Below are 26156 nucleotides of genomic sequence, written 5' to 3'. Positions count from 1 at the left end.
ATGGGATGCCAGGGATCAAACCCGGATTGCTGCATGCAAGGCAAACCCCTACCTGCTGTACTATTACTCCAGTGGCGGCTCAATTCTACATTTACTGAGAACTTTTCATACTGTTTTCCACAGAGGCTGAACCACAAAACATTCCCACCAGCAGTGGATCAGAGTTCCTTTTTCACCACATCCCCACCAGCAAAGATTGTTCCTAGTATTTTTGATATGTACCATTCTCACTGGAGTGAGATGTTATCTTGTTGTCTTGATTTGGATTTCCCTAATGACAGGTGCATTTTAAAATTGGTTGCACTAGTTTTGTTGGTTCTGTAGTTCAGATATACAGGGTTTGGTTGGTTTTTTTTTTAATGTCTATATGATATGTTGAATTTACTTTTTATTAATTCATTTTTAAACATTTATGGCAGACTCAACACCCCACTGTTCACGATTTTGAATTTGAACAAACTGAGTGTGCATAAAACTATCTGAATTTAAGGAGACTTTGTGGTTTTCTTCTTCATTGAGCATCATGTAGGACTTTTTTGTGTGTGACTCAATTTAAAAGCCAACAACAACAAAACAACCCCCCCCCAAAAAAAACTACAGATACAGTTTTATCCCACCAATGTGTCTGAGGCCTCTGCATTCCACCAGGTGCCTCTTCTTACGCCCCGACTTTGATTTCTTTCCTTTCCTTTTCTTCTCAGTTCTATCACTTAGGGACCCGGATTATCTAGGTATCCCCCTTGAACCCCTCGTACTTCCTTGTCCTGATTCTATACACCACAGATAAGTGAGATCTTCTGGTATTTGTCTTTCTTCTAATTTACTTCACTGGGTATCTTTCAGTTTCATCTGAGTTGCAGCAAATTGAATAATCTCATCCTTCCTTGCAGCTGCATAGTATTCCATTACATATATATACCACACCTTCATTATCCACTTAACTGTTCTTGGACACCTAGGATGATTCCATCTACTAGCAATATATTGTGCTAAGTGTACCAGGCAAATGCTGTAATGAATAATGCTGCACCTATGTCCTTTTAATGTTTTTATGTCCTGGGGGTAGATACCATGAAGTAAACTGCTGAGTCAAATGGCAACTCTGTTTTTACTGTTCTGAGAAATCGACATATTGTTTTCCGTTGGGGTTTAACTACTAGACATCCCCACCAGCAGGGATCAGTTCCTTTTTCACCACATCCCTACCAACACAGACTGTTCCCAAGTATTTTTGGTATGTGCCATTCTCACTGGTGTGAGATATCTCACTGTTGTCTTGATTTGGATTTCCCTGATAATTAAGTGAAGATGAGCACTTTTTCATATGCTTATTGGCCATCTGTCTGTCTTCTTCAGAAAAGAGTTCCTTTCATTTCCTCTCTCCATTATTTGACAAGGTTTTGAATGTGCTTGATCTTTTTGAGTTCTTTATATATCTTGGATATTGTAAGACTTTTAATCTGATTTGTTGAGAGCAAATATTTTCTCCCATTCAGTTGGATGTCTTCTAGTTTCAGCTTGTGTTTCTTTCGCATTGCAAAAGTGTCATTTGGGGGGGTTGTTTGTTTCTGTTGCCTTTGCCAATGAATGTTTTCAATCACTGAAGACACCTTTGAGGTGCAAATCTTGGCGCAGTGCTCTGCCAATATTTTCTTCAGCGTACTTTAAGGATTCTGATCTCAAGATCTCCTGCTTCAAAATCCGAAGAATACAAATACTTCTATGACTAAATTTAGTTATTATATTCCAAAAAGCTATACCAATTTATAAAGCAATTAAAGTTTTCGTGTGTAACTATTTTACTACAATCTTACCAGATGTTATTATTTCTAAAATTTAAGATGGCTTTTTGTTTTGCTTTGGGATTACATCTGGATAGGCAAGCTGGGAGACCATATGTGGTGTCAGGGATCAAACCTCGAGTTGGCGGCCTACAAGGCAAGCACTTTATCCACTATACTATCACTTCAGCGCCCCAAATTAAAGATCTTTGGGAGCCTTGTATTCATTTCGGAAGTTGTCCTAATTGCAGATTTCTCTGATAACTAATGAAAATGCCCTCTCACTGTAATGACAAGGAGTTGCGCACTGATTGTGGTGCTTGCACACATAATTGAAGTATCTCCGGGACCAAACACTTAAAGTTGGGGTGTTTATACATATTCTGGTCCTAGGACTCAGCCAGGATCAAACACTGGCCTCAGTGTTTGCTCCTCTTATGGTTGTAGAGCTTGCACACAGCTGGCTATGGTGTTCTGCAGATGACATTCTCTGGTGCAGCGCCAGGGGTTGCAAACCGCAGCCTCAGGGCCATGCTTCGCCCCTGTGGGCAAACACAAGGATTAAACTCACCACCTTTGCCCTTTTGCCACGAAATCATCCCGAGGTCCCTGTTCTTTTCTTTCTTTTTTGGTTTGTTCTTACTTTCTATAATAAGGACAGGTTTCTTATGTTTACCTTTCCAGAATCCCTATGAGCACAAGTGCCTAAAACATAATGAAATAGGATTCTGTATTTAAAAATACATACAAGCAAGGGTATTTAATTGTTTTCTTACATTAAGTAGGTCTAGATTTTAACTTTTAAAAGAGTGGTATGGAATGGTAGTAGACAATAACACTACATTAAATACAAATTTTATGTGTGTTTTTTTCTTCAGTTTTTGGATTTATTTGGGCAACTTCAATTTATAATTTTATAATACTATCAATGGTAGGGTTTCATAAATATAATACTTCCAAGACCATACCCAAAACCAGTGTGTTCTAGTTAAAGCTACAGCAGAATGACTGGGAAAAGTAACATCTCTCTCAACTCTCTTCTATAAAAAATGGAAACAGTATCTGTCTTGCCAACTTTACAAACACTGTAAAAACAATCAAATATAACTAAAACATTAATATCAATTAAGGAATCATAAATTAACCAATTCTGTTAAAAATGCATCTACTATAAACAAAACACTAAGGGATCAGAAACACACAAATAATCTATCAGAGAAATGAAAAAAGAGTACTGGGGTACTCACACCTTACTTGTGGCTGGCACGGGAACTGCATGGAACCTGAGCACACCAAGCCTAGTCTTGGAAGCCCCCAAGTACCACTAGGGTGATCTCTGTATCAATCCTCAGCACAGCAGAGCCCAAACAGTATTACTAACACAGGTTCCAGCACCTAAGTTTTAGGCAGGTAGGTAGAAAATCACTAGGAGTGGCCACTAGATATCCTGAGTATTGCTTGGCAGTCACCCCTCTTCTCACCCCCCCAAAAAACCTCTCTCATTCCATTTTCGTAACAAATAATTCTTATGAATTATAGATTGGTAACATCACAAATATGAAGCTACAAACTCAAGGTTTTCCAAGACAGATGTTGTTTCAGCAACTCATAAAGCACAATGGCACTGCAGTTGGAAACCTGGATTTTCTAAACACAGCCAACTCTCACACAATTCCAAATAAAACTTTAAGACATCTGGGAAAATATAATATGGAGTTAGGTTCTAAACTAATTTTGTTTTCCATCTACATGAATTTCTGGAGCATTTGAAAATGCTGTTGGAATAATTCTTGACAATCCCTCATAGCGCAGAGTGGCATCTCTGACCTTTGTCCACCAAAGTTTTTCCCTCCTGTTCCACAATAGCTCTCAGAGAGTAGCATTTACTCCGAGAATCACTGATGAAGCTAGTCCCATGCGTATTACTACACTGTCATAAATACCCAAAGAGGTATGCACTAACAGTGATTTACGACTTTAAATAAAAAAGCATAGAAAGTAAACAAGTAGGCTATCTTAGCACGATAGATATTCAGACTGAACTCGACTACACTGCAGTGACAACCACTCTCCAAACTTTATTTTGAAGGCTTTTTTCCTGCTTAATTCGTATGTGCATCATGATAAAATAAGAAAACAGCCCACTGTCAGCTTTAAAGGAAGGCTTTATCTTAATATGAGCTTAAATGAAAGTCAGGATTGTCAATGCACAGGCTTTTAAAGTGTAACTGTCAGGTCTGCTAACTGACTGATCAAAGTCAGATGACTACACATCATTCTCAACCAGAACAAATGGTTCTGACTGAGCATGTGTCTTCCAAAGAAAGTTTGTTAATGTCTGGAGACATTTCTGATGGTCATTACTAAAATGGGGAGATGGGAGAGAGGGTACTATTACTGATTATCTAGTCGGAAAAGACTAGGGTTACTGCTAAAGCTCCCGCAACACAATGATGGCCTCCCAACACAAAAATGTATCCAATAAATTTTGCCTACAGTGGCTCTGGGGATATGGCTCAAGGTTGTAAATCACCTGTATTTGATGTCAACAACAAATGGCCTCCCAAGAACCACCAGGTGCAGCTTTGGTGGCTTCCAGGAACCTCTAGCATTGCTGGGTGTGGTGTCTTAAAAAAAAAAAATTCTAAAAAGAATTACCAATAGTACCAAAGTTGAAAAACCAAGCCATTCTCAGTTTCAAGGTGGAAAAGATAGACCGCAGCTCTGCCTCATGACATCTACTAGCATGAGCCATCATAACACTGGTGGGATAGTACTGATATAAATGTAATGTAAATGAGAACTCGCCAAATTGAAGAAAAATCACAAGAAAAAACAAAAGCTAAAAGAGCAGATGTTTTGTCTAACAGGTTTGTAATAGGAAAAAGGAAGTAAGAACATTAGATTTGTGTTAGGAAAAAAAACAATAGAGGTTACAAAGAAATTCAAATACTACTTAGGAGACACTGATCAGAAGATGGGCAACAGAAACAAAGGAGAAACTAAGGAGTTATTTCTCAGTAAAACTATCAACTGAACTTTCTCCTTTCCCTTCTCATCTTTTTTGTTGTTATACAGTTTCAGCTTTGTAGTGCACTTGCTACATGTTCCCAGGGTCCATATACACTTTGTTGTGGTACATGGGGGAATGCACTGTGGTGCTGGAAATCAGGTCAGCAGAACCTAGGGTTGCATTTGGTGATTTGGGGTGGTGCCAGGAATCAAACCCTCAGTCTCACACAGGCAAAGCAGGCAAAATATTACTAAGCTATGTCACCAGGTTCCAGACTAGACTTTTTAATCAATCATATGGGGGATAAAGGCGACAATCAAAAGATGACATGTCCTAAAGGGGTTAAATGGTGATGAAAAAATAAAGAGAGATGAAGTAACATCTCCCAGTCCTCCAGCCCCTTGTACCAGGGATCAAATCCAGACCTCACACAAGTGAGGCATGGTCTCTATCACTGAACCACATCCCAGACCCACAAATTCAATTTTATATACACTGCATTTGAAGAACTAAGTAGACGACATTTGGCCTATTTGAAAGTCTCTAACATACAAGTAATTGGATAAACGAATAGAGAAAACCATGTCATGATGACAAAGCTATAGGAACAAAAAGACAGCAAAAGGAACAGCAATTTTGTTCCTGCTAGCTATTGTGTATTTTGTCTCTAGACTTATTAATCAGCTGTCACCTAATAATGCCCACAAGCTACATAAGGGTTTTTGCTTTAAAAAAAAAAATTCTATCCTGAGATAAGACTTTCACAGAAATCATAAACTTAATGAATGTCTGACACTTCTTCTTTACTTTTACATATTTATTTATTTTTGGGGGTCACACCCGACAATGCACAGGGGTTACTCCTGGCTCATGCACTCAGGAATTACTCCTGGCAGTGCTCAGGGGACCATATGGGATGCTGGGTATTGAACCCGGGTTGGTCGCGTGCAAGGCAAACGCCCTATCCTCTTTGCTATCGCTCCAGCCCCTACATAGTTTTTAACAATATTATAGCTATAAAATAATCACATATGTATGGATACTTTCTAAGAGTTATAGGCATTTTGATCATGTTCAGTAAGCTATTTTAATATGAAACTATTTGAAGAAAGTAGCACTGCAGCGCTGTCCTTGTGCTGTTCAGTGATTTGCTAGAGCAGACACCAGTAACATCTCTATTGTGAGACGTTTCCGAGAGGAAAGGAGGAATCAAACCCGAGTCGCCACATGCAAGGCAAACGCTCTACCTGCTGTACTATCGCTCCAGCCCTATATATATCTGTTTATCTTTAAGATATATCTGTATATCCTTAAGGTATACAGATTATTTTCCTTTCAGTTGTAGATAAACTACCTTATACCTGTCTTTGGTAGTTTATAACCTGAAGAATTAGATGCTTCTAATATGGGGAAAACTTCGCGTAAGGGTAAATTATGCATGAATTTTCATCCTACATTGATTACTCTGCTCACTCTCTAGGAAGAAATTCAAACATACATTATAGAAGCAGGAAGAGAAGGGATACACAGGCTCAGTTCAACTGCCAGCAGCAAAAGAACAGCCTCTGAGGTTCAGGAGCTACTCTAAAACTTCACGCTTAGGGGCTGTCTCCACAGTGCTCAGGAAACACGTACTGACAACAGAACCTGACTTATGGCAGGCAAAGCAGGTGCTCCAGCCCACTGAGCTCTCTCAAGCTTCCGAGAACTTTTTTTTTTTTTAAAGTGAAGCAAGGTAGCTTTTATTGAACGAAACTTATTTAGACAGATGTGAAAAAGGAGAAAAGGGGAAAATGTGAGTTCAAGGGAGAATACAGGCTTCTTCAGAGTAAAAATGAGCAAAGAAACATAGAAACAAGCGAGATACATGTTCAAGGGAGAACATGAACCCAAAGACCAAGTATCCAATAACTTTTAAGATAAATCACAAGGGACAAATTTATACGTATGCTTCTTGTGTACCAAAAGGCATCAGATTATGCTCATACTAGCAGTACCCCCACTTCATCTTATATAATCTTATTTTAAAAATTAACTTTCAAGGGCTGAAGAGAAAATACAGTAGTTAAGAAGCAAGTCTTGCTGATTCCAGTCAATGCCTGACTCCATAGATTTCCCAAGCATCTCCGAGCATAGTCGAAGAGGCCCTCAAGCACCGTCCTGTATGGCCTTGGTAGGTGCACAGGGAAATCCTCATCACCTCAAGTCCTTGCACTGATGCACTGGCTGACATGGTAAGAATCACCCAGAGTGAGCCCCAGGTTCCTTGGACATGATCAGGAGGCTCTCCCCAAAAAGAAATAATATTTTTATGGGTTAATAGTTCTTCAAAAGCATCTGGGCTGTCAGCACATACTTCCCCTTCTGTAACAGTACTCTGAAGGAAGAATCTTCCCATTGGGGTAGTTGGTACAATTCCTAGCCTGACTACCCAGAGTCATCTTCTAGCCATGTGGGGTGTTTCAAAGATGGAAGAAAACCCACATTAAGAGAGCAACACAGTTCCAAGAATTCCTATGAAATTATAAAAGGCAAAGGATATCTCTTTCTGCTGGACTTGAAACCAGTTAGGTTGCATACTTAATATAATTTATACAATAAAAGAGACTTAAATTAACAGAAAAGAATGCAAGAAGCGTCTCAGTGATAACTGTGACTCTAGATATAGCCTCTGAGACCAGCTTTATTATTTCCAGATCAAGCCAATAAACCCCCCTCCCCCTCCCCTTACTTATTACTGAAGGTTGACTGCTACAGATTCCCTCAGTAGAAAACAAGCAAATGAAAAATTCAATTAATAACATTATCAGCAACAGGACAGATATAATACAAGCCATATAACCAGTGGAACCAATCAGTAATCTAGTCATAATACATATAATAACCACTTAAAATAGCTTTCCATGCTGGAGAGAGTACAGAGGGGTAAAATGCTTGTTCGGCATGCAGTTGTCTCTGGTTCAATCACCGGCACCATACGAACACCATACATGCTCTTCCCAAAGACCACCAGGGATCACTCCTGAGTGCAAAGCCAGGAATAGCCCCTAAGCATCTCCAGGTGTGGCCCGACTCTCCCCTCACCCAATAAATAAATAAATAAATAAATAAATAAATAAAAGCTTGTCAGGGGCATAGTCAGTGATAGAGTATCTACCTTAAAAGTTAGAGGCTACAAGTGGGAACTCCAGATTCCCCAGCATCTCTCCACATGCCTGAGCGCAATCCCTCAGTAGTTGCATTATATTATATTAATTATATTAAGTAGGCACTGTAACTTGGGGTCCCTGCTACCACAACAGAGTGGTCAATATCTGCCAGAGGACAACCAGGCATGTGCAATCCCCAGTACGCACTGTGATCAATGTTTGCGATCACCACAACTAAAATATATGCAACCCCTGGAAAGCGTGTGTACAGGCACAGCAATCAAGTGTATGAGGACCAGGTGTGTATGATCCCCAATCACAACAGTAACAAGAAAAAAAGAGTAGGAAAAATAGTAGTACTGTAGGACTGTCCTCCCGTTGTTCATCAATTTGCTTGAGTAGGCACCAGTAACGTCTCCATTGTGAGACTTGTTGTTACTGTTTTTGGCATATTGAATGTTATGGGTAGCTTGCCACAGGCTCTGCCGTGCAGGTGGGATACTCTCAGTAGCTTGCCAGGCTCTCCGAGAGGGACAGAGGAATCGAACGTGGGTCAGCCACGTGCAAGGCAAACACCCTTCGTGCTGTGCAATCGCTCCAGCCCGGGAAAAATAGTACAAATTTAAAATTAAATTTAAATTTAACTTTAAAAAAATAACATGTCCAACTTTCATTATTTATATCCTCAGTATTTTTTTTCACAGGTAATACACCAATTATGCTAGAAAGCAGGCATATGGATCTAGGGTTCAAATTCAGGGACTTATTCACATACACGTGAATTATGTGCTCTACCACTAGGGCTATCTTAATTGTTGTAAATTCTAAATAGCCACTGTTTACATGAGTTACATCTTCACATTTTATTTTTAAAATTTTTATCACAATAACAAGATTTATAAGTTTCCTCAGTATTGACTTAGACTACGGGATCCTTACCACCAGGGAGTCACTAATCCTCCATTACTGTCCCAATGTCCCTCCCCTCACCCTACTTGGACTTCTGCAGCCCACTGGCTTTTCTGCTGGCAGTTATCTCTGGGTCTGTTTTCACCAGGAAAAATCTAATGTCTTGCTTTTTCAATATTCCATGCTTGAGAGACTATCTAGTATTTACCTTTTTCTTCATACTCATTTCACTTTGCATGATATCCTTCCATTCCATTCAGGTTGTGGCAAATGGCATGATGTTCCATCCTCATCGCTCCATGTTCCCCCAGCATCGGAACTCCAGCAGGCCTCCTTACATTAAACCCTCACCAACCCTGGCTAAGAATAACTGAGCGAGGTCCCCAGGCCTCCTGAGCACTGACCGGAAGACACCTCCCCACACACCAAGTTAAAATACTTATTTAATTGTATTCATTTAAAGCAATAAACCCATTGAGTTAATGTAATGTTCTGTGAAATGTGATTATTTTCCAAACCAAAGAACTCAGTATGCAGAGTAACACCATTTCCTATTTTTCCAAGTGTCTTTAACATATAGCTTAAAAACAAATTGTTGGATTCTCGTTATCTAATTCTGCATTCAATTAGTTGCCATATAGTGTTTTGGTTAAAGCATATGAAGAAAATGCGCCTCACACAGATAAATAATTGAAAGTGAGAAGCATATTTTAATAGCCATTTTAAATAGCAGCTATTCATCTTTTATTCAATACCAAAATTCAACAAATGGCACTTCTTAAAGGTTATCTTCAATGTGGAATCTGAAAGAGTATTAGTAAACTTTCTGGCTCTGTTATATAAAAATCCCATGGTGTCTATTTCAGGAATCACCTACCCATGCATATTCATGTATTTTATATGTTAAGCAAATAATGTTATGTATATATTATTTGTTTATATAAAGCAAGTAAATTTGCCAACATTTGGAAGATTTGTATTACTTCCTCAATCAATATCTTTTCTAAATGACCAATATGTGATGCACATATAGGAGATTTATTCAAAGTGTTTATATTTCAATCACATTCCTTAGTATCACCACCAATCTCATCAGAAATATCTTTTAAACATTGAGATGGTGACAAGGCTGTAGAAGCAGATGCATGTTTTCCAAAATCGAAATTTTCACTTCAAAGATCAGATTTTATCATTAACAACAAATCATTTCTTCCTAAAATGGTAGACTTTAATCAGTCATTGTCAAGTAAATATCTGCCAAATACCCAAATCTGAGTAACTATTATTTATATGTCAACCTTCAAAAATGAAAGCAGTAATTTCACAAAATAAATTATTTTTTAAAAAACTGGCAGCAAGTAACTAAAGAACTATGTCTAGCTCAAGTGGCAGAGCCCTTCCCCCACCCCACCCTAGCATCACAGGGTGTAGTCTGATGGCAGTGAGCACCACTGCAAGGGCACTGGGGACTTCTGTCTGAGAAAGCACTGCCAACTGAACAAGGAACCATCAGATTGCACCACCACCAAACCAAGTGCTGCCTGGAGTGTCCTGATTCCTCCACCAAAACTTTTTTTTTGGGGGGGGGCGCTAATAAATGTAATACTCACATTTAATCACACTGAAAAGACACTCCAAGGTGGAAATTTTAAAAATTAAGACATTTTGTTGCTTCACCAAGAATATTAAGTGAAACTGATTCCTACCTATGACCCAACACTTAACAGTGTCTGGCAGGGAAGCCCGGTAAGGATGCTTATAGTTGGGTGTCACCACCTAGACTCAAGTAAATGTTTCAGTGATTTACCTACTGCTGCTCCTGCTTCACCTTTGGAGCCAATGCCACTTCATTAAAAAGGCAAACATGTCAGTTTTAATGTAAACTTCTGGACTTTTTTGGTTTTGATTTGGGGGATACAACAAATACAACAGTGTTCAGGAATCACTCCTAGTTGAACTCAGGGGACCAGATGAGGTGTCGAGGATTAAACCCAGTTCATCCCTATCCCCTCTTGTCCCTTTTTTGTTTTGCTTCTAAACTTTTGACTTTGTAAACTTCCTAAAAGCATGAGGAGGATCACCAAAAGATTGAAAAAGATGGTGAATTAAAACCACGATAACAGAAAACAAACAAACCTTACTATAAACCTTTTAAATGAAGAAGACTATCAAAACATTTAGTGCAGTGCTTCTGAACCTATCTATGACCATGGCCCCCTTCTGACTTTGCTTCCTTTCTATGGACTCCCATTCAACCAGATGCAGCCCCCACCCACAGTTTCATGCCATACGTGTGATTTTTTTTCATATGAGGTCCCATTAGAATATAATGGGAGTCTACCTGGGACCATAAAGCTCCCAGTGGAGACACAGTGAGTGATCAAGCTTATTCTTTCAAAAGGAACACTATCAGAATCCCTGCTAGTTGGCCTACTTCTGCTCATGAAAATCAAGAATAGGGTTCTACCTTTAAAAAGTTTAAGTTGCTATTAGTTTCACAAAGTATTTATCTAATCTACAATTTGGCTCGAGCGGGCCCAGTAAAGTCTCAGAAATCACCAAAAAGGCAGGGAAGCAATTATAAAATAACAAAATGTGCAATTAACTAGCTGACTAGGGGAACAGGGATGTAGTTAAGTGGTCAAGTACACGCTTTGTATTATGAGGCCCTAGGTTTGATTCCCAACACACAAAAACAAAAAAAACAAATTACGCAGAAATTAAATCATTTATTTGGCCAGATGCTTAATTATTAGTCATCTATATACACAGAATTCAACTAATTTTTCAGTAGGAGGTAGCTAGAGCAGAGATGTAGTTAATTAGATGTTTATGTACAATGAATGATCCCTGGCTTATCTCACCCCATTGAATAGTTCTGGTCATCCTTTCACCAAACGATTCAATTGTACAGTGACTAGTTATCAACTGATGGCAAATGTTCAAGAACTCACTAGTGATTAGCAGGGATAAATATCTTTAATCAGTTTGATACTTAGAAATACATTTTGACTTGAAAAAACTAAATTGTAAATATTCAACCACAGTGATACAGAAATCACACTACATGAAAAAGAAAAATATTCAGTAGGAGTCATTATTTAAATTATAACTAAAATTTTCATTCTAAATATGTAAACTGGGACAGATACTTAGAGTAAATTATTCCAGTGTACCAATCATAACTCAAAGCCTGTACTATATTAAACAAAATGAAGTAATTAGGATAAGTGTACTTAAATAAACAAAACCTTTAAAAGCAAGAGGTACTTTTTTCAGTTTTGGGGCCACACCCAGCAGTTCTCTGGGTTTCTCCTGGCTCTGCACTCAAGAATCATTCCTGGCAGGCTTGGGGGGACCATATGGCATTTCGGAGATCAAACCCAGGTCAGCTGCCTGCAAGGCCAAGAGTCCTACCTGCTGTACTATCTCTCCAGTCCCAGCAAGAGGCACCTTTATCGTAATACAGATTATGATAAAATAATCTCCCCCCACTCCATTCCCATTCTAAATCAGTGTGTGCATTAGATTGGGGAGTGAAGCCAGGACAAAGAATATTGTTTTAGGTCTTAATAGATCCTCCAGAGACAGAGATGAAACCAACACTTGGGCAATAACTTCATGTTTTGTAAATGAAGAAATGGACATACCCCTTAGGTGATCTTAAGAGAACAACTAATTAGGCTTGGTGAGCAACTGTCTCAATGTACAAATTAACTCCTAACAGCAAAAGCTCAATCAATGTAACCTGCCTCTCAGGAACCAGAGAAGCGATCAGTTAATTGGTAGCTTTAAAAAAATTTATGGTTTTCAAACAGATTAACTACCTCAGACCAAGTCCCATTAGGAGTTTAGATGTTAATTCTGGCATCTAAACAAAGTCATCAGTCTCTAAAAGGAACCCAAATAAGCATTTTAGAGTACTTTAAAAGAAGACTAACTTCCTATTTATAACAATGATGATATATATACTAACTTCTCATGATAGGAAATATGACTTCCTAAAACTTGCTACAGTTCAAATGAATTGGAAATTAAGAGAGAAGGAAAAAAGGAAGACAGGTCAAAAGGAATAGAGGACAGATTTAGAAGTAAAACTAATGTGGCAACTTCTTCACCTAAGTTAGTAAAGTACAGTAACTTACAATAAGTGAATTAGTGAGTTTATAGGCAGTAAACTGGATAAAAAGTTACACTGTGCACATGTGTATCACTATATTAAGAATATAGAGTAAGACCATTCCCCCCTCCAAAAATTAGAGGACCCTCAAAGATTAACCACTTTAGAATTACAATCTGGTTGCAACCCCAGACTAAGTGAATTACAGTTTCTGGGGCTGGAATCCAGTCATCTATATTTTGTAGAGGTCCCCAAGAGATTACAAAGTGCAGTCAAGATTGAGAACCACTGCCTTTAACTTTAGAAGAAAAAAAAAGCAATAAAAAAGATAAATCCAAAATGGTTACAAGTTTTCCAAACTGTGACAAACAAAACAAAAAAAATTATTCAAATATAATTAATGAGATACAGTCCTTGAGCTCAAAGGAATTTAAATTACCAACTATTGCAAATTGATTAAGATGTAACAATAGACACTCTTTGTAACTAAATAGTCTCTAGCAGTTATCAATCTGATCTAATGTATAATTTCCAGTAGAAAATAATTAAGACAAGATTCTGAGCATCATCTTAGTTTTTACATACATAAGCATTACCCTAGTTTTTATCCAACTCATGATTAAAACAAATTTTCTCAGATGCCAATCACACCACAGAATAGTGTCAAGGTGACACAACCGAAAATACCTTGTTCCTGAGAAACTGAAATTCAGCCACATTTTCCATTGCCAAAATTACACATTTTATAATGAGAAAAAAAATCCAAAAATTCTAAATCTGACTCATAATCAAGTATGTGTTTAAAGGGACTAGGAATGGCTTTTGGGTAAATTGCACGTTTCTGTGCAAGAGAAGACACTGGGGGGGTGTAAGTTATACATACAACAGAGATAAATTTTTGGCATATTATGATGCTGCAAATGGTATCAGTGGTCAAAGTGAAAATCTTAACCTTCCGTGTCAACAGTTTGAATTTCTAGTTTAAATAATTTTTCATCTCTTGTTGGGCAGAAAGCCTAAAATTAGATCATGAAACAAAACTGAACTAAATTCTGTGCTACACTGCTCTAATACCTACAGTGTGTAAAGTAACGAAAGTTAGTTGTATACATGATCTAAGCATGATCTCTCAGTCACCTTTATCAATTAAGCAAAACAAAGATTTATCACAACTACACAATTTCAAGGGGAAAAAGGCAATCAAACGTGCGCAATAACCACTGAAGTTTTATAAAGTTTAGGGGCCAGAGAGTCAGCAGTTGCCTTGCAAGCAACTGCTTGCACCCCATGCGGTCCCTGGAGCTCTGCCAAAAATGATCCCTGAGCACAGCGCCAGGAGTAAAGCACTGGGCACCACCAACCATCACTCCAGTACCAAAATGATAATGATAATGATGATGATCATGGTGATGTTTAAAGAACCATCCACTCTAAAAACGCTGAGTGAAAAAACAAAAAGCAATGTTAGGCACTAGCTAGACAGAGGACAAAATAAATCTGGAGTAGAATAATAATTTAAACATAGTACAAGAAAAATGTACTCTATTCTCACCAAAACAGACCGTTTTAGACAAGACTAAAAATGCATGCTCAATTACTGGGAGAGACAGATCCTACAGGGTTAACTGCCCTGTAGAGGCCTCAGCAATTCACAGCTCAATTAGAATAGTGTCTAATGATGTTACTATAACACCGGCTCAATCAGATAAAACAGCTTTCAAGCTGGAGAGCTCGAGTGTGACTGGGCAGCATAAATTACTTTAAGACTCGCTCTTTAATTTGGGGGGGAGGAAAACCAAAGGGGAATGAAAAGAAATTTTTTTTTACGAATTCACACACAAATTGAGAAACAATAGCCCAAAGACAATGCATTTTACACATAAGTTTTTGAAACTAAGATTTGCTGCTTCCTTGTATAAGCAAAAATGCTCCACACAGCAAATCCGTCAGAAAAGGTCAATGATCCACATAAAACTTCACTCGAGATCATTTCAGTGACTTTCTTCTGAGTACAAACTTTCATTAGATCTAGAAGCAGTTAACATTTTTTCCCCTAAGATTTACAATGTGTATATTTAAACAGAGAAGTTTCTATTTAGGCACTCTGGCTTCAAAATTTTAAAAATGAAGATGCCATGCCTCTTTAAAAGCAACCTTACCCAAAATCCTGGAAAGCAATGTTGTTTTAAAAGGGCGCTTACAGTAATAGATTCCTCACAAAATGATGTATCAATTTTCTCTAGAAAGGCTTTTGGTTTTAATTCCAACAACTTAAGCCTACAAAATTCATTCACCTTTAAGCCTAAACTTAATACTCCCAAGTCTTGCAACGCTTAGCTCGGCTTGCCTATATCATAGTTGTTCTGTAACAAACCCACAGCAAGAAAACAAAATCCTGGGAATAGAATGCAAGATACACTTAAAGGGAAATCATCTTAAAACGTTAATTATCCCGACCGTTTAGTACTCAATCCTGTACTCACCCAAACAGGTTTTTTTTTTAAAAAAAAAAAATGGGGGTCTCTAAGTAGAAAAAGTTAAGCTTTCGAATTCCCGATCTATTTCATCGGATTTTTTTAAAAAAAAAAAATACTCAGTCTCGGTACAACAAAGGAAAGGCAACTTACAAAACCTGCTGTGTATAAAAAAAAAAATCATTCAAACTCAACGTTCTACATCCAATCGCTTTGTGAACGTTGAAGCATCCCTGTACCTTGCTTGTTGGCGACCAAATGGTTTCTGCCAGCAAAATGAAAAAAAAAGAAAGCACTGAATCTACTTTTCAAAATACAGATTAACCAGGCTGCTGCTGAGACAACTAACAAGACGGTAACTCAGGCAAAAAAAAAAAAAAAAGTGAAAAAGATTCTAGACGAAATTTCGCCAAGACACACGCACAAGTCTTTCGGGGACAAAAAAAAAAAAGTCGAGGCGGACTCGCAAAAGCTGCTTCCCATCAGAGTCCGGCGTTTCTCTCGCTCGCGGGGCTCCACAACCAACCAACCAACCAAGCAACGGGCCGTGTTCAACCTCACGGGCACGGAATCGAGGGTCCCTGATGCCTTCGGGGACCAGGCGCGGGCGACCCGGGCTTCTCAGAGGAAGGACTGGGGCTCGGCCGGGCGCCCCCCCCCCCGCAAGAAACCTGTCACGGCCCACGACACACGCAACACACACACAAAAGCGCGCGCGCGTGCACACGCACCGGTGGCCGGGCCCCGCTCTCACGGCCCGGGGCGGGGGTCCACCCCCCCCATACGCGCCGCGCCGCGAAGTAAACAAACCCCCCGCCAGAGCCGCCCCCCGGGGCAGGCGCCGGGCCGCGGGCGACCGGGACGGGACAAAGCGCCGGCCCGGCCGGGGTCCCCCGAGGAGCGCCGCGGGCTCGGGCTCGGGCTCGGGCTCGGGCTCGCGCCGCGGGCCGGGCGGCGGGGCTCGGGGTGGGGGGGGCGGCCCCCCGGCGCGGCCGGGAAACTCCGCCGCCAACAACAAAGAGCGGCCGAGGGGAACTCGGGGGCCCGCCGAGCGCGAGGCTCGGGCCGGAGGGCGCGATCCCGGCGGCGGCGGCGGCGGCGGCGGCGGCTGCCGCTTCCCCCCCCGCCCCGTTCCCCCGCGGGAGGCCCAGCCCGGCCCGACCCGACCCGACCCGCCCGCCGGGGCCTTCGGGTCGCCGCCTCGGGACGAGACGGGACGGCCCGGCCGCCCGCGCGCGCGCTCCCCGCCGCCCGCAGCCCGCCCCGGGGCGGGGTCCGCGCGGGCCCCGAGCGGGCCGAGGGGAGGGGACCCGGGGCGCGTTACCTGGACGCGGGCGCTGGCCGGGGGACGCCGCCGCCGCCGCTCTGCCTCCGCCGCCGCCGCCGCCGCCGCCGCAGCTCGTCCGCGGGGGCGCCGGGCCCGTCGCTCCGCCCGCGGCCCCGCAGCGCGCCTCCGCCCCCGCCCTGAGGCGTCCGAGCCGGGCCGCCCCTCGCTGGGCGCCGCGCCGCTGCCCGCGCGGGCCGGGCCGCCTCGAGCTCCCGGGCCGCCCCGCGGCGGGGGGCGGAGTGTGCGGGCCGGGGTGGAGCGGCCGGCGGGCGGGGGGAGCCGGGGCCTCTCGGCCGCTCCCGCCCCCGGGAAGGCCGCGCGCAGCCCCGGGCCGGGCGGAAGGCGCCTCGGCGCCGACAGCCAGCGGGCCGGAGCGCGGGCTCCGCCGCCACCCGAGCCGCCCCGTTACCGCAGCGGCGGCGACGACCGCGGCCGTGTTGTTGCTGCCAACTTGTCGGGCGGCTACTGAGCATGCGCGCGCGGAGACCACATCCGGGTAATTTCAGGGTTTGGCCCTTTCTCCCCCCCCCCCCCCGCCCCCCCCCCACTCCGCCCCGCGCAGCTTTCCTTTCTCCTGCCCGCCCCCGCCTCCCTGCCCCGAGTGACGGGAGGGAGGGTCCCTCTGCGCAGGCGCTCACCGAGCGGCCCGGGACTCCGGGCCTGGGCCCCGGCGCGGGCCGCGCGCGCGGCGCCCGTGGACCTAGAGGCCCGCGGCCGAAGGCGGAAAAGTGCCCCGAGCAGCGCGTGCGAGGCAACTCGGGCAGCCACGTCCAGGAATGCCTTTCTCAAGGACCAGCGGCCCCGGCCTGCTTTTTTTTTTTTTTTTTTTTTTGGAGGAGCTGGCGAGCTTCGGGAGGAGCGTGGGGTGGGGAAAGACTCTGTTTTCTTTCCATCGGCGCCGGCATCAACTCGGTTGGTTGGAAGGTGCATAAACGCCGCTCAGACCTCACACCCCCACCACGCCCCCTTGGGTTGGGGAGTTGGCGCCGGGCAGCCAAAGAGCCACACGGACGGACTGACGGATGGACAGACGTCCGTGCGCCTGGCCGGGTGTCACGAAAAGTGGGTGGTTCCCATCGGGTGGGAGATTTGATGGGAACCTCTGATTTGGAAAGGAATTTCGAGGCACCGACCGCCACGAGGAAGAGGCAATTACTGTGCTTTTTGACACGACCCTTTTCTGAGCTGAAATTTTCACAGGACGATGTATTATTTCAAAGTTTCAGAAAACATATTTGAGCGGACTAGGAAATCCTTCTGTCGCGTGTCCCGTCAAGACAATCAGCAAGTTGCACAGGCTTTCTTTTGGAGGACTGGGGCTGACTACCTCGGGGGTCCTCGGGGGTTACCCCTGACAGTCGGATTCCTTCCTGGCATTGCCTGGGGGCCCAGCCCCGTCTCCTGCTGCAGACACTGTGCGCTGCTGCCCACTGAGTGGTCTCTCCGCCCCCCTAAAATCATTTCTGAAAACTTGTTGCCCAGAAACTGTCGCCCTACCGGCTTGCCACACACAACTGTCTCACCCACTGAGCTCCACTGCCCCCCTCCTAGTCCTCACAAGTGGGTCTCCTCTCTGGTACCCGAGAACCTCTTAAACCGTCTTCAAACTGGGATCGTGGAGACTGTCCAACCCTAGTTCCAAGGGAATCCATTTCCAGATCTTCCACTGCTTCATGTTCAAAAATTGTACGGGGCCACAACTGCACCCCTACTTTTTTGTGTTTGGGGGCCACACCAGGCAGTGCTCAGGGCTTACTCCTGGCTCTGTCTTGAGGGATCACTCATGGCAGAATTCAGGGGATCATATGTGGTCCCTGGAATGGAAGGTGGGACAGGGGTGCAAGGCAAGCGCCTTACTGTGCTGTATTATCTCTCCAGCTCTTTTAAAATTGTCCTCCCAACTTATAAAGGAAAATCAAGCTCTCAGTCATTACTAAGCTGCACTGGCCCAAGGCTTTTAGTAAAACTGCAAAGCGGTTCAAAGGGATAATTCAGAAATTTCTGTCTGTGCTGAGAGAGTGACTGATCCAAATGAATGGGTCGTAAATTCTTTTGCTACTCATTTTCCTTCTTTGCTACCAATAAAATTAACACGTTGGCACTGATGCTGCAATTTGGGTTAATGACCCACATCCAAGTGTGAGCCACTGGTGGTACTCACCAACATCAGTGTGTTCAAGTAGAGACCAAAATGGCCATGAGACTGGCAGCCTTCTTCAAGGATTCCTGGGCCAAGGAGGTGGAGTGGGTCGCATCCATCGCTATTACAGGCCTTGCTACTCCACCGAACCCTAAACCAAGTACCCATTGTGACCAAAGAGATCATACCCTACAACTCCCCAGTGCCTGTCTGAGATGAGAGGAACAAGCTCAGTGTGCCATCACCAACATGCCAGCCACCTGCCCCAGACCTCCAAGGTCAGGTTTAGAATGGCTAAAGACACTCTGAGTCCTGTTGACAGGGAGGAGCTCCCTCCCCCAGGATTTCCAATAAAAGTCTAGGGGAGTTGATAATAGGGCAATGTATGATTCTTAGGTGATATGTCTCTAAAGGAGTTTAAGGGACTGGCAAAATGGCTCTAACTCGCCTCCCTTTCCCATTCTGTATTCATTACCTATTAGATCAAGTGTTCCCACAGATTGTGCAGCTTAAAATAACACACGCATATTGGCTCCCAGTTTCTGTGAGTCAGGGATCTAGCCATGACTCAGTTGGGTCCACTGCAAGACTGCAAAGTAAGACTTCACTGGGAAGGCACTTCTGAGATCCAGTGATGGCTGGTAGCACTCACTTGCAGGCTGCAGGAGAGGTCCTTTGTCCTTGGCTTGCAGTTTGCTGAGGCCCCCTCTGTTCTTTGGCAGGTGACCATTTCCATAGGGAAACTCATAAATATCTCAGCTTCTTCAAAGCCAGCAAGGTGGTAGGTCATTAACATTGGTATACATTATCACATCTATCCTTTCATTTTGGCCTTCCTCTTTTGGTCAGAAGCAGACCACGAGTGCCCTCCACGCCCCCACTCCCAGACCCCCTCCCACACCACCACATAGAGACACACACAATGGCATGAACCCAGGCAGGGAATGTGTGAGGTAACATTAGAGTTTCTAGGATATTGATTATTTATGCGAATGAGAGGTCCTAAAATCTCCCCCACCTCAGGATTTCTCCTTGGGTCCCTTCCATTTCTTGCCGAGGGGACACCTGACTGTTGTATGGACTGCTGCTCTCTCGTCCCCCTCTCAAGTAGGAGCAACTGGGTTTTCAAAAAGGAACCTCCTAGGCTGTGCCCAAAGGTGAAATAGGTGCCCTCTTTGCTCCACAATATTGCCCCTCTTGGGGCTGGAGCAATAGTACAGTGAGTAGGGTGTTTGCCTTGCATGCAGCCAACCCAGGTTCAATTCCCAGCATCCCATAAGGTCCCCTGAGCACCTCCAGGAGTCATTCCTGAGTGCAAAGCCAGGAGTAGCCCCTGTGCATCACCAAGTGTGACCCAAAAAAGCAAAAAAAAATACTATATATATATATATATATATATATCCTCTCAACCATTGGCCCTTTCCTCCCTATTAGCCTGTACCATTAGATATTGTTATCTTGCATCCCTTACCATCGCTCACATTCACCTTCACTTTTCATCATTTGCTCTTGTTAATTTCACCAATATTACATCCACCTAACTCCTATATGGTAGAATGCACACTAGGTGATCGCCAATACTCTGGCTTCTAAAACCCTTGACAGAATTGTTAAGAATTTCATCCTATCCCACCTTGCCATTCATGCCCATAGGTGATCAAAGAAGCCTGGTCAGACTCTGTATCTTCAGAATCACAAATCAATGCATCTCACATTCTGAACACCTTCTGTTTTCATATTTCCCTGCAACAACTGTCCAGGCCACATAGTCTCTCACACTCAGCTTAAGTAACTGGCCAATCATTTGACCACCTACTTTGCACACGTCCTCAATCCTCTTCTTACACCCTTCTTACACCCACCACCCTTTGTCTTGCTTGCTGGGCAAAGCCACCATCAAGATTATGTCCAGGGGCTGGAGCAATAGCACAGCGGGTAGAGCGTTTGCCCTGCACATGGCTGACCCAGGTTCAATTCCCAGCATCCCATATGGCACCCCGAGCACCGCCAGGAGTGATTCCTGAGTGTATGAACCAGGAGTAACTCCTGTGCATTGCCGGGTGTGACCCAAAAAAGGAAAAAAAAATATTACGTCCAGCTCTCCATGCACTCCAGCCAACACTCATGCACGCAAACTTGGCTAGAGAAAAGCACCCCCATACTGACTTACTTTGTTTTTATTTTATCACCCAAACCTCAAATGGGCCCTTACTGTGTCTTGGAATCCCACCTCCCTCCTTCATTCCTCTAGACTTTCCACATGCTCTGTCCCCTAGTCTTCCAATAATTCTCATTCTCAATTAAAACCCTTGCTTCCCATTTCACTGAGAGAAGCAAAGTGTTGAGATAAATGCTTCCACAGAGTTCCCGTCTCTTCTCTCCCTCCCCCCGCCTCCAACATCTACCAACTCTTTCACCTTCCCTCCATACCTGTATATACACTCCTTGGTCATTCAGCAAAGGTCAGATCCGAATTTTACCCTGTCTGTCAAGATCTTCACCATCACTCCAACAATTATCCTTCATAGTCTATATTATCAGTGTTTATAACATTTTGTGTTGGGCTTGAGGCTTCACCAGGGTCACTCAACAGTGCTCCATGGCAATGTGGTGCTGAATTCTGGCCTCGCACATGCAAAGAAGGGCATTAATATGCATTAGTCCTTTGAGCCCACTTTTTAAATTGTGTCTTTCCATCTTTTTGTTTTGTTTTGGGGCCACATCTGGTGATGCTCAGGGATTATTCCTGGTTCTGCACCCAGGAATTAGTCCTGGTGGTACTCAGGGGATCATATGGAGTCCCAGGGAACTGAACCTGAGTTCGCCACATGCAAGGTCACACCCTATTCACTGTACTATTGCTCCATTCCCACCCCCCATCATTTTCCCTTCTATAGTACTGGGGATTAAATTCAGGGCTATATACATGTGCTCTAACATTAAGATATATCACAGGTCCCATTCCCATAATTTTATTTTATTTATTTATTTATTTTTTGCTTTTTGGGTCACACCCGGCAATGCACAGGGGTTACTCCTGGCTCTGCGCTCAGGAATTACTCCTGGCGGTGCTCAGGGGACCATATGGGATGCTGGGAATCGAACCCGGGCTGGCCGCGTGCAAGGCAAACGCCCTACCCGCTGTGCTATACCATTTACATAATTTTAAAAGCAGCTATTATTTCTCCAAATCCACAAGATCTTTTCTTTTAACTTGCCTGTACTATAAGCTGCTGTCCAATTCCTCTGTACTTTGCAACAAAACTAAAATAGTTTGCTGCCTCTAACTCTTCTCTTATTCTTCATCCTTGAATATAGGCCATAGGATACAGTTTATATGAAATTAGAAAACATGACATACCATGTGTCCAGGTACATATGTACTAGACATGACAATTACATATGTGTCATCTTTCAGTGCTCCTGCTGAGAAGGTCCCCTACCCTCTCTTAAGTTCACCCTCATGCTATCAAATTTTTTTTTTAATAGGGACACAGTCAGGGTATTCAGGGCCAAGGGTCATGCCAGTGATGCTGGGGATAGGGGGTGGGCATTGGATTGAACTCAGGGTTCAATAACTGGTAACCCATATTCCTGGCCCCTCAAAACTGTTCTTGTTGAAAAGGTAATACCACAGAGGCAGGGTGGGATGGAGGGATGGGGGGTGGGAGGGATATTGGGACCCATGGCACTGGTGGAGGGATGGGTGTTTGATCATTATACAATTGAAACCCAAGCACAAAAATTTGTAAATCTACAACTGTATCTCATGGTGTTTAACTAACAAATTTTTTAAAAAATGTAAGTGATGGAGAATGGGCACTGGTGGAGGGAAGGGTACTAGATCATTGTATAACTGAAATCCAAGCACAAAAATGTGTAAGTCTACAACTGTACTTCATGGTGTTTCACTAATAAAAATTTTTTAAAAAACTGTTCTTGTTGAGGTCACATTGCCCAAGTTTGATAATGTTCTCAGCACTCCTCATTTAATTTCACTGTCTATAACAATTGACACAGTTAATCCTGGCTCACCTCTGGCTTTTCCTCCTTCCCTGTCTTCTTTCTTCTGTGCTGATTCCATCTCTTCCCTCTTCCCTCGGGCTCCTTAACCTTGCTGTGACACACAGCTCATTCCTTGGCTTTCTTCTATTCTATCTATATTCATTTCATTGGTGATCTCATCAAGCCTCCTGACTTTTAATATTTATACCATCATCTAAGATTTATGATATCACCATCTATGATGACAACTCTCAGATATATATCTTGCACTCAGATCAGACCTCTTATCTGAGCTCCAGATTCTGATGTCCAGCAGTCTGCTGGGCATCTCAGCCTTCATATGCATTCACGTGACTCTTTCTCAACCCACTCCAGCCCCCTGACTGTCCCATCTCAGTTTCTGACAAGCTCCTCCCTCAGGTTCCTCAGCCCAGAATCCCAACAGTCAGGTGGACTTCCCCTTCCTTTGGCCTCTCCTGTCCAGTAGAGAATCAGAGCACCCGCCCCACCTCCACTGCTTCCTCTGATGGGGAACCCACCATCACCCCATCTGGGCTTCGTCTTCTAAAGCTCTCCCTGCTCTTATTCTTGCCCCTTAGAGTCTAGTCTCAATGGAATAACCAGAGTGATCCTCCCAAAATTGAAGTCACATGTTGCCCTTCGGTTTAAACATCTGCAATCCCTGGGTTCCCTGGCACTTCCTGACTCCTGCCCTTCCCAGTCCCCCTTAGTACTGCTGGTGTGGTGCTAGGCCCTGAGTACCAGTGAGGGTAGACCCTATTTTATTTTAAAGAATTTTGATAGAATAGTAAGGATGACAGCATGAATGAATGAGCTGTAGAGGGTGGGAGACTGTCGCAGCAGAAGATACTTGACATGTGTGATCTGCATGTGTAGATATGATTGTAGCATAAATATCTCTGGCTTAGAAGTATGCATAGTAGGGTTCCACCCAAGTCTGGATCATTCTCTTTCTAACCCCATCTGCTGTGTTTCATAAGGCTGTGACTCTGCTACAGCCTTATCATCACCTCCACCTTGGGGATGTCAGTTATGTCCAAGATAGGACCTTTGTTTTAGCTGCTTCCTCTTCCTGGGACACATTTCCCTAGACAACTGCACTGCTAACTACCTCACCCATTCTGGTGTTATGTGACCTCCTCAATGAATCCCTCCACCCCCCACTTTTTAAAAACTACAACCTGGGGCCAAAGAGATAGTTTAGGAGTTAAGGCATGCATCCTGCATATGGTGGACCAGTTTGACCCCTAACTCATAATCCCCAAGTATCACCAGGTGTAGGTCCAAAAGCCCCTGAGCATAGCTGGGTGATCCAGATAATCCCCATCACTATATCCTTGGACCCTCATATTGAGCAGTCGGTCTGGCTGGCCCAGAATCACTGAGAGGGGCCCCAAGCTCACGTGAGCACTGCTTAGGTGATGCCTCCACCAAGAAGGATGAAAAGACAATAGAATAAGCACAAACACACCCAAAATCAAAATCTATTCTACACCTCACTCTACACCCCAGGCCCCACTTAATCTCTTCTATCTTTTCCTATAACTCTTCTCACATTGTATAACTCACATCTGTAGTATGTTTATCTCTTGTTGTCTGTCAACCCCACTAGAGAGTAAGCTCCATGGGGGAATATTTCTCTCTAATATTTATTTTCTCATGTAGCCCAAAGTTTTGAAGAGCAATTGAGACTTACAAGGTGCTCAGTAAATATTTGCTGAATGAACAAATAAGATGTTTCATGCTTTTAGCCATAAAAATGAAAACTAGGAAGAATTCTAAATTGTTTCAAATTAATTCTGGCCAAAGTGTTCTCACTTTATTTTAGTAGTTTATAAAAAAAATGTGTAATAGTTGATGTTGTTTAGGCTCAATTAGGTATCCAGCATTGTATTGATAATACAATCAAGATATATTTTTAAACTTAGAAACTCAGAGATTTTTAAAAACATTTTTAGGTGAGGGAAATATGATAATCTAATCAATAAAAGACTTTCCAGTCTTATATTAAAATGAGCAGGGGCTAGGGAAGCAGAAAAACAAGATAAGGAGAAAATTGAGTGATATAAAATTTCTCTTAAAGAAAAGCTTGTTCATGTATTTTTAAATGGATGATAGATGCATTATGATATTTAAATTCCCTTGGATACACTTAAGAAATGATGTAACAATCTTATTTTTAAATGCCAATACAATTCCATGCCAGAAATAACAAATTTTGCCGTTATTTAAGCTTATGATAAAACATTATTGATATGACCTTTAAAATGTACAAAAAAGAAAAACAGTTTCTCAAATTTCTTTGAGGAAGTGACCACGCAAGAACTTTTGAAGGCCACGACCCTCAAAACGCTAACAAGGAGCTAAATTACCTCCTTTCCCAGGATTTTTCCAGGAGAAACAGCTCAGTTCCCAGAACCATCTTTGGTGTGGGCAGCCTTTGGTGTGGGCATGAGAGCCCTCTTTTTCTTTTGTTTTCTTTGATGACTGCACCTTACTGTGAATTGGAACTTCCTACAGGATAAGAAGAATGCAGAGTTTTCATCTTCTCCTAGACTGGAGACCCACCTTTAGCTCTGCCCATGGAAGAAGAAATGGAACAGAATAATAATGTGAAAAGGATCCAGCAGCAGAAAGCTCCAGGCATCCTTGAGCATTAGGACCTTTTATAATTGACCCAAACAAGAAAGAAGGAAAGATAAAAATAATAATAATCTAAGGGCTGGAGACATAGGTTAGGGGTTAAGGCATTTGCCTTGCAGGCAGTCAACACTGGCTTGATTCCTGGCACTGCCAGGAGTGATCCTGAGTACAGAACCAGGAGTAAACCCTGGGCCATACCCTGAATCAGCTGAGTGTGCCTCCCCCCCATCAAAATCACTCAAATAATTATGTAGGAAGTCATATTTGAGGGTGACTGCTGTACATGTGACTCCCAAGTGATCTGTTTTAGCTTTGTTCTAGTGATTAGCTTTGTCACTGTACAGTGATTTGTTTTAGCTTTAGAGGAGATCAAAGACTTGATAAGGAAAAGTGAAGCCAGTGCTCTACTTTTTAATATATTATTTACTTATTCATTTTGCTTTGTTTGTTTGGGAGTCACACCTGGTGACAGTCAGGACTTACTCCTGGCTCTGCACTCAGGAATGACTGCTGGCGGTATTCACAAGACCATATGGGATACCAGGGCTTGAACCCTGGTCTGCCAGGTGTAAGG

At 43.1% G+C, this 26156-nt stretch overlaps 2 protein-coding genes across 4 annotated transcripts in view; one reads left to right on the top strand and one right to left on the bottom strand.

The window, feature by feature from the left end:
- The window catches only part of SMAD4 (SMAD family member 4), a 57970-nt gene extending 41140 nt beyond the window's left edge, over nt 1-16830 (bottom strand). For all 3 annotated transcript variants that reach the window (XR_008795532.1, XR_008795531.1, XM_056138002.1), the window contains exon 1: nt 16771-16830. The gene's annotated coding sequence lies outside the window, so the exon portion shown is untranslated. The remainder of the gene's footprint in view (nt 1-16770) is intronic.
- LOC130045239 (uncharacterized) lies at nt 6200-25579 on the top strand. Its single transcript, XM_056137976.1, has 3 exons — nt 6200-6215; nt 16916-17269; nt 25460-25579. The coding sequence occupies exons 1-3, from the start codon at nt 6200-6202 to the stop codon at nt 25462-25464; spliced, it is 375 nt and encodes a 124-aa protein (XP_055993951.1). The 3' UTR covers nt 25465-25579.
- The last annotated feature ends 577 nt before the right edge of the window (nt 25580-26156 follow it).

This window comes from Sorex fumeus, unplaced genomic scaffold (assembly GCF_029834395.1).
Source record: "Sorex fumeus unplaced genomic scaffold, SorFum_2.1 ptg000128l, whole genome shotgun sequence".
Lineage (NCBI taxonomy): Eukaryota > Metazoa > Chordata > Mammalia > Eulipotyphla > Soricidae > Sorex > Sorex fumeus.
This window is presented reverse-complemented; position numbering and strand designations above follow the sequence as displayed.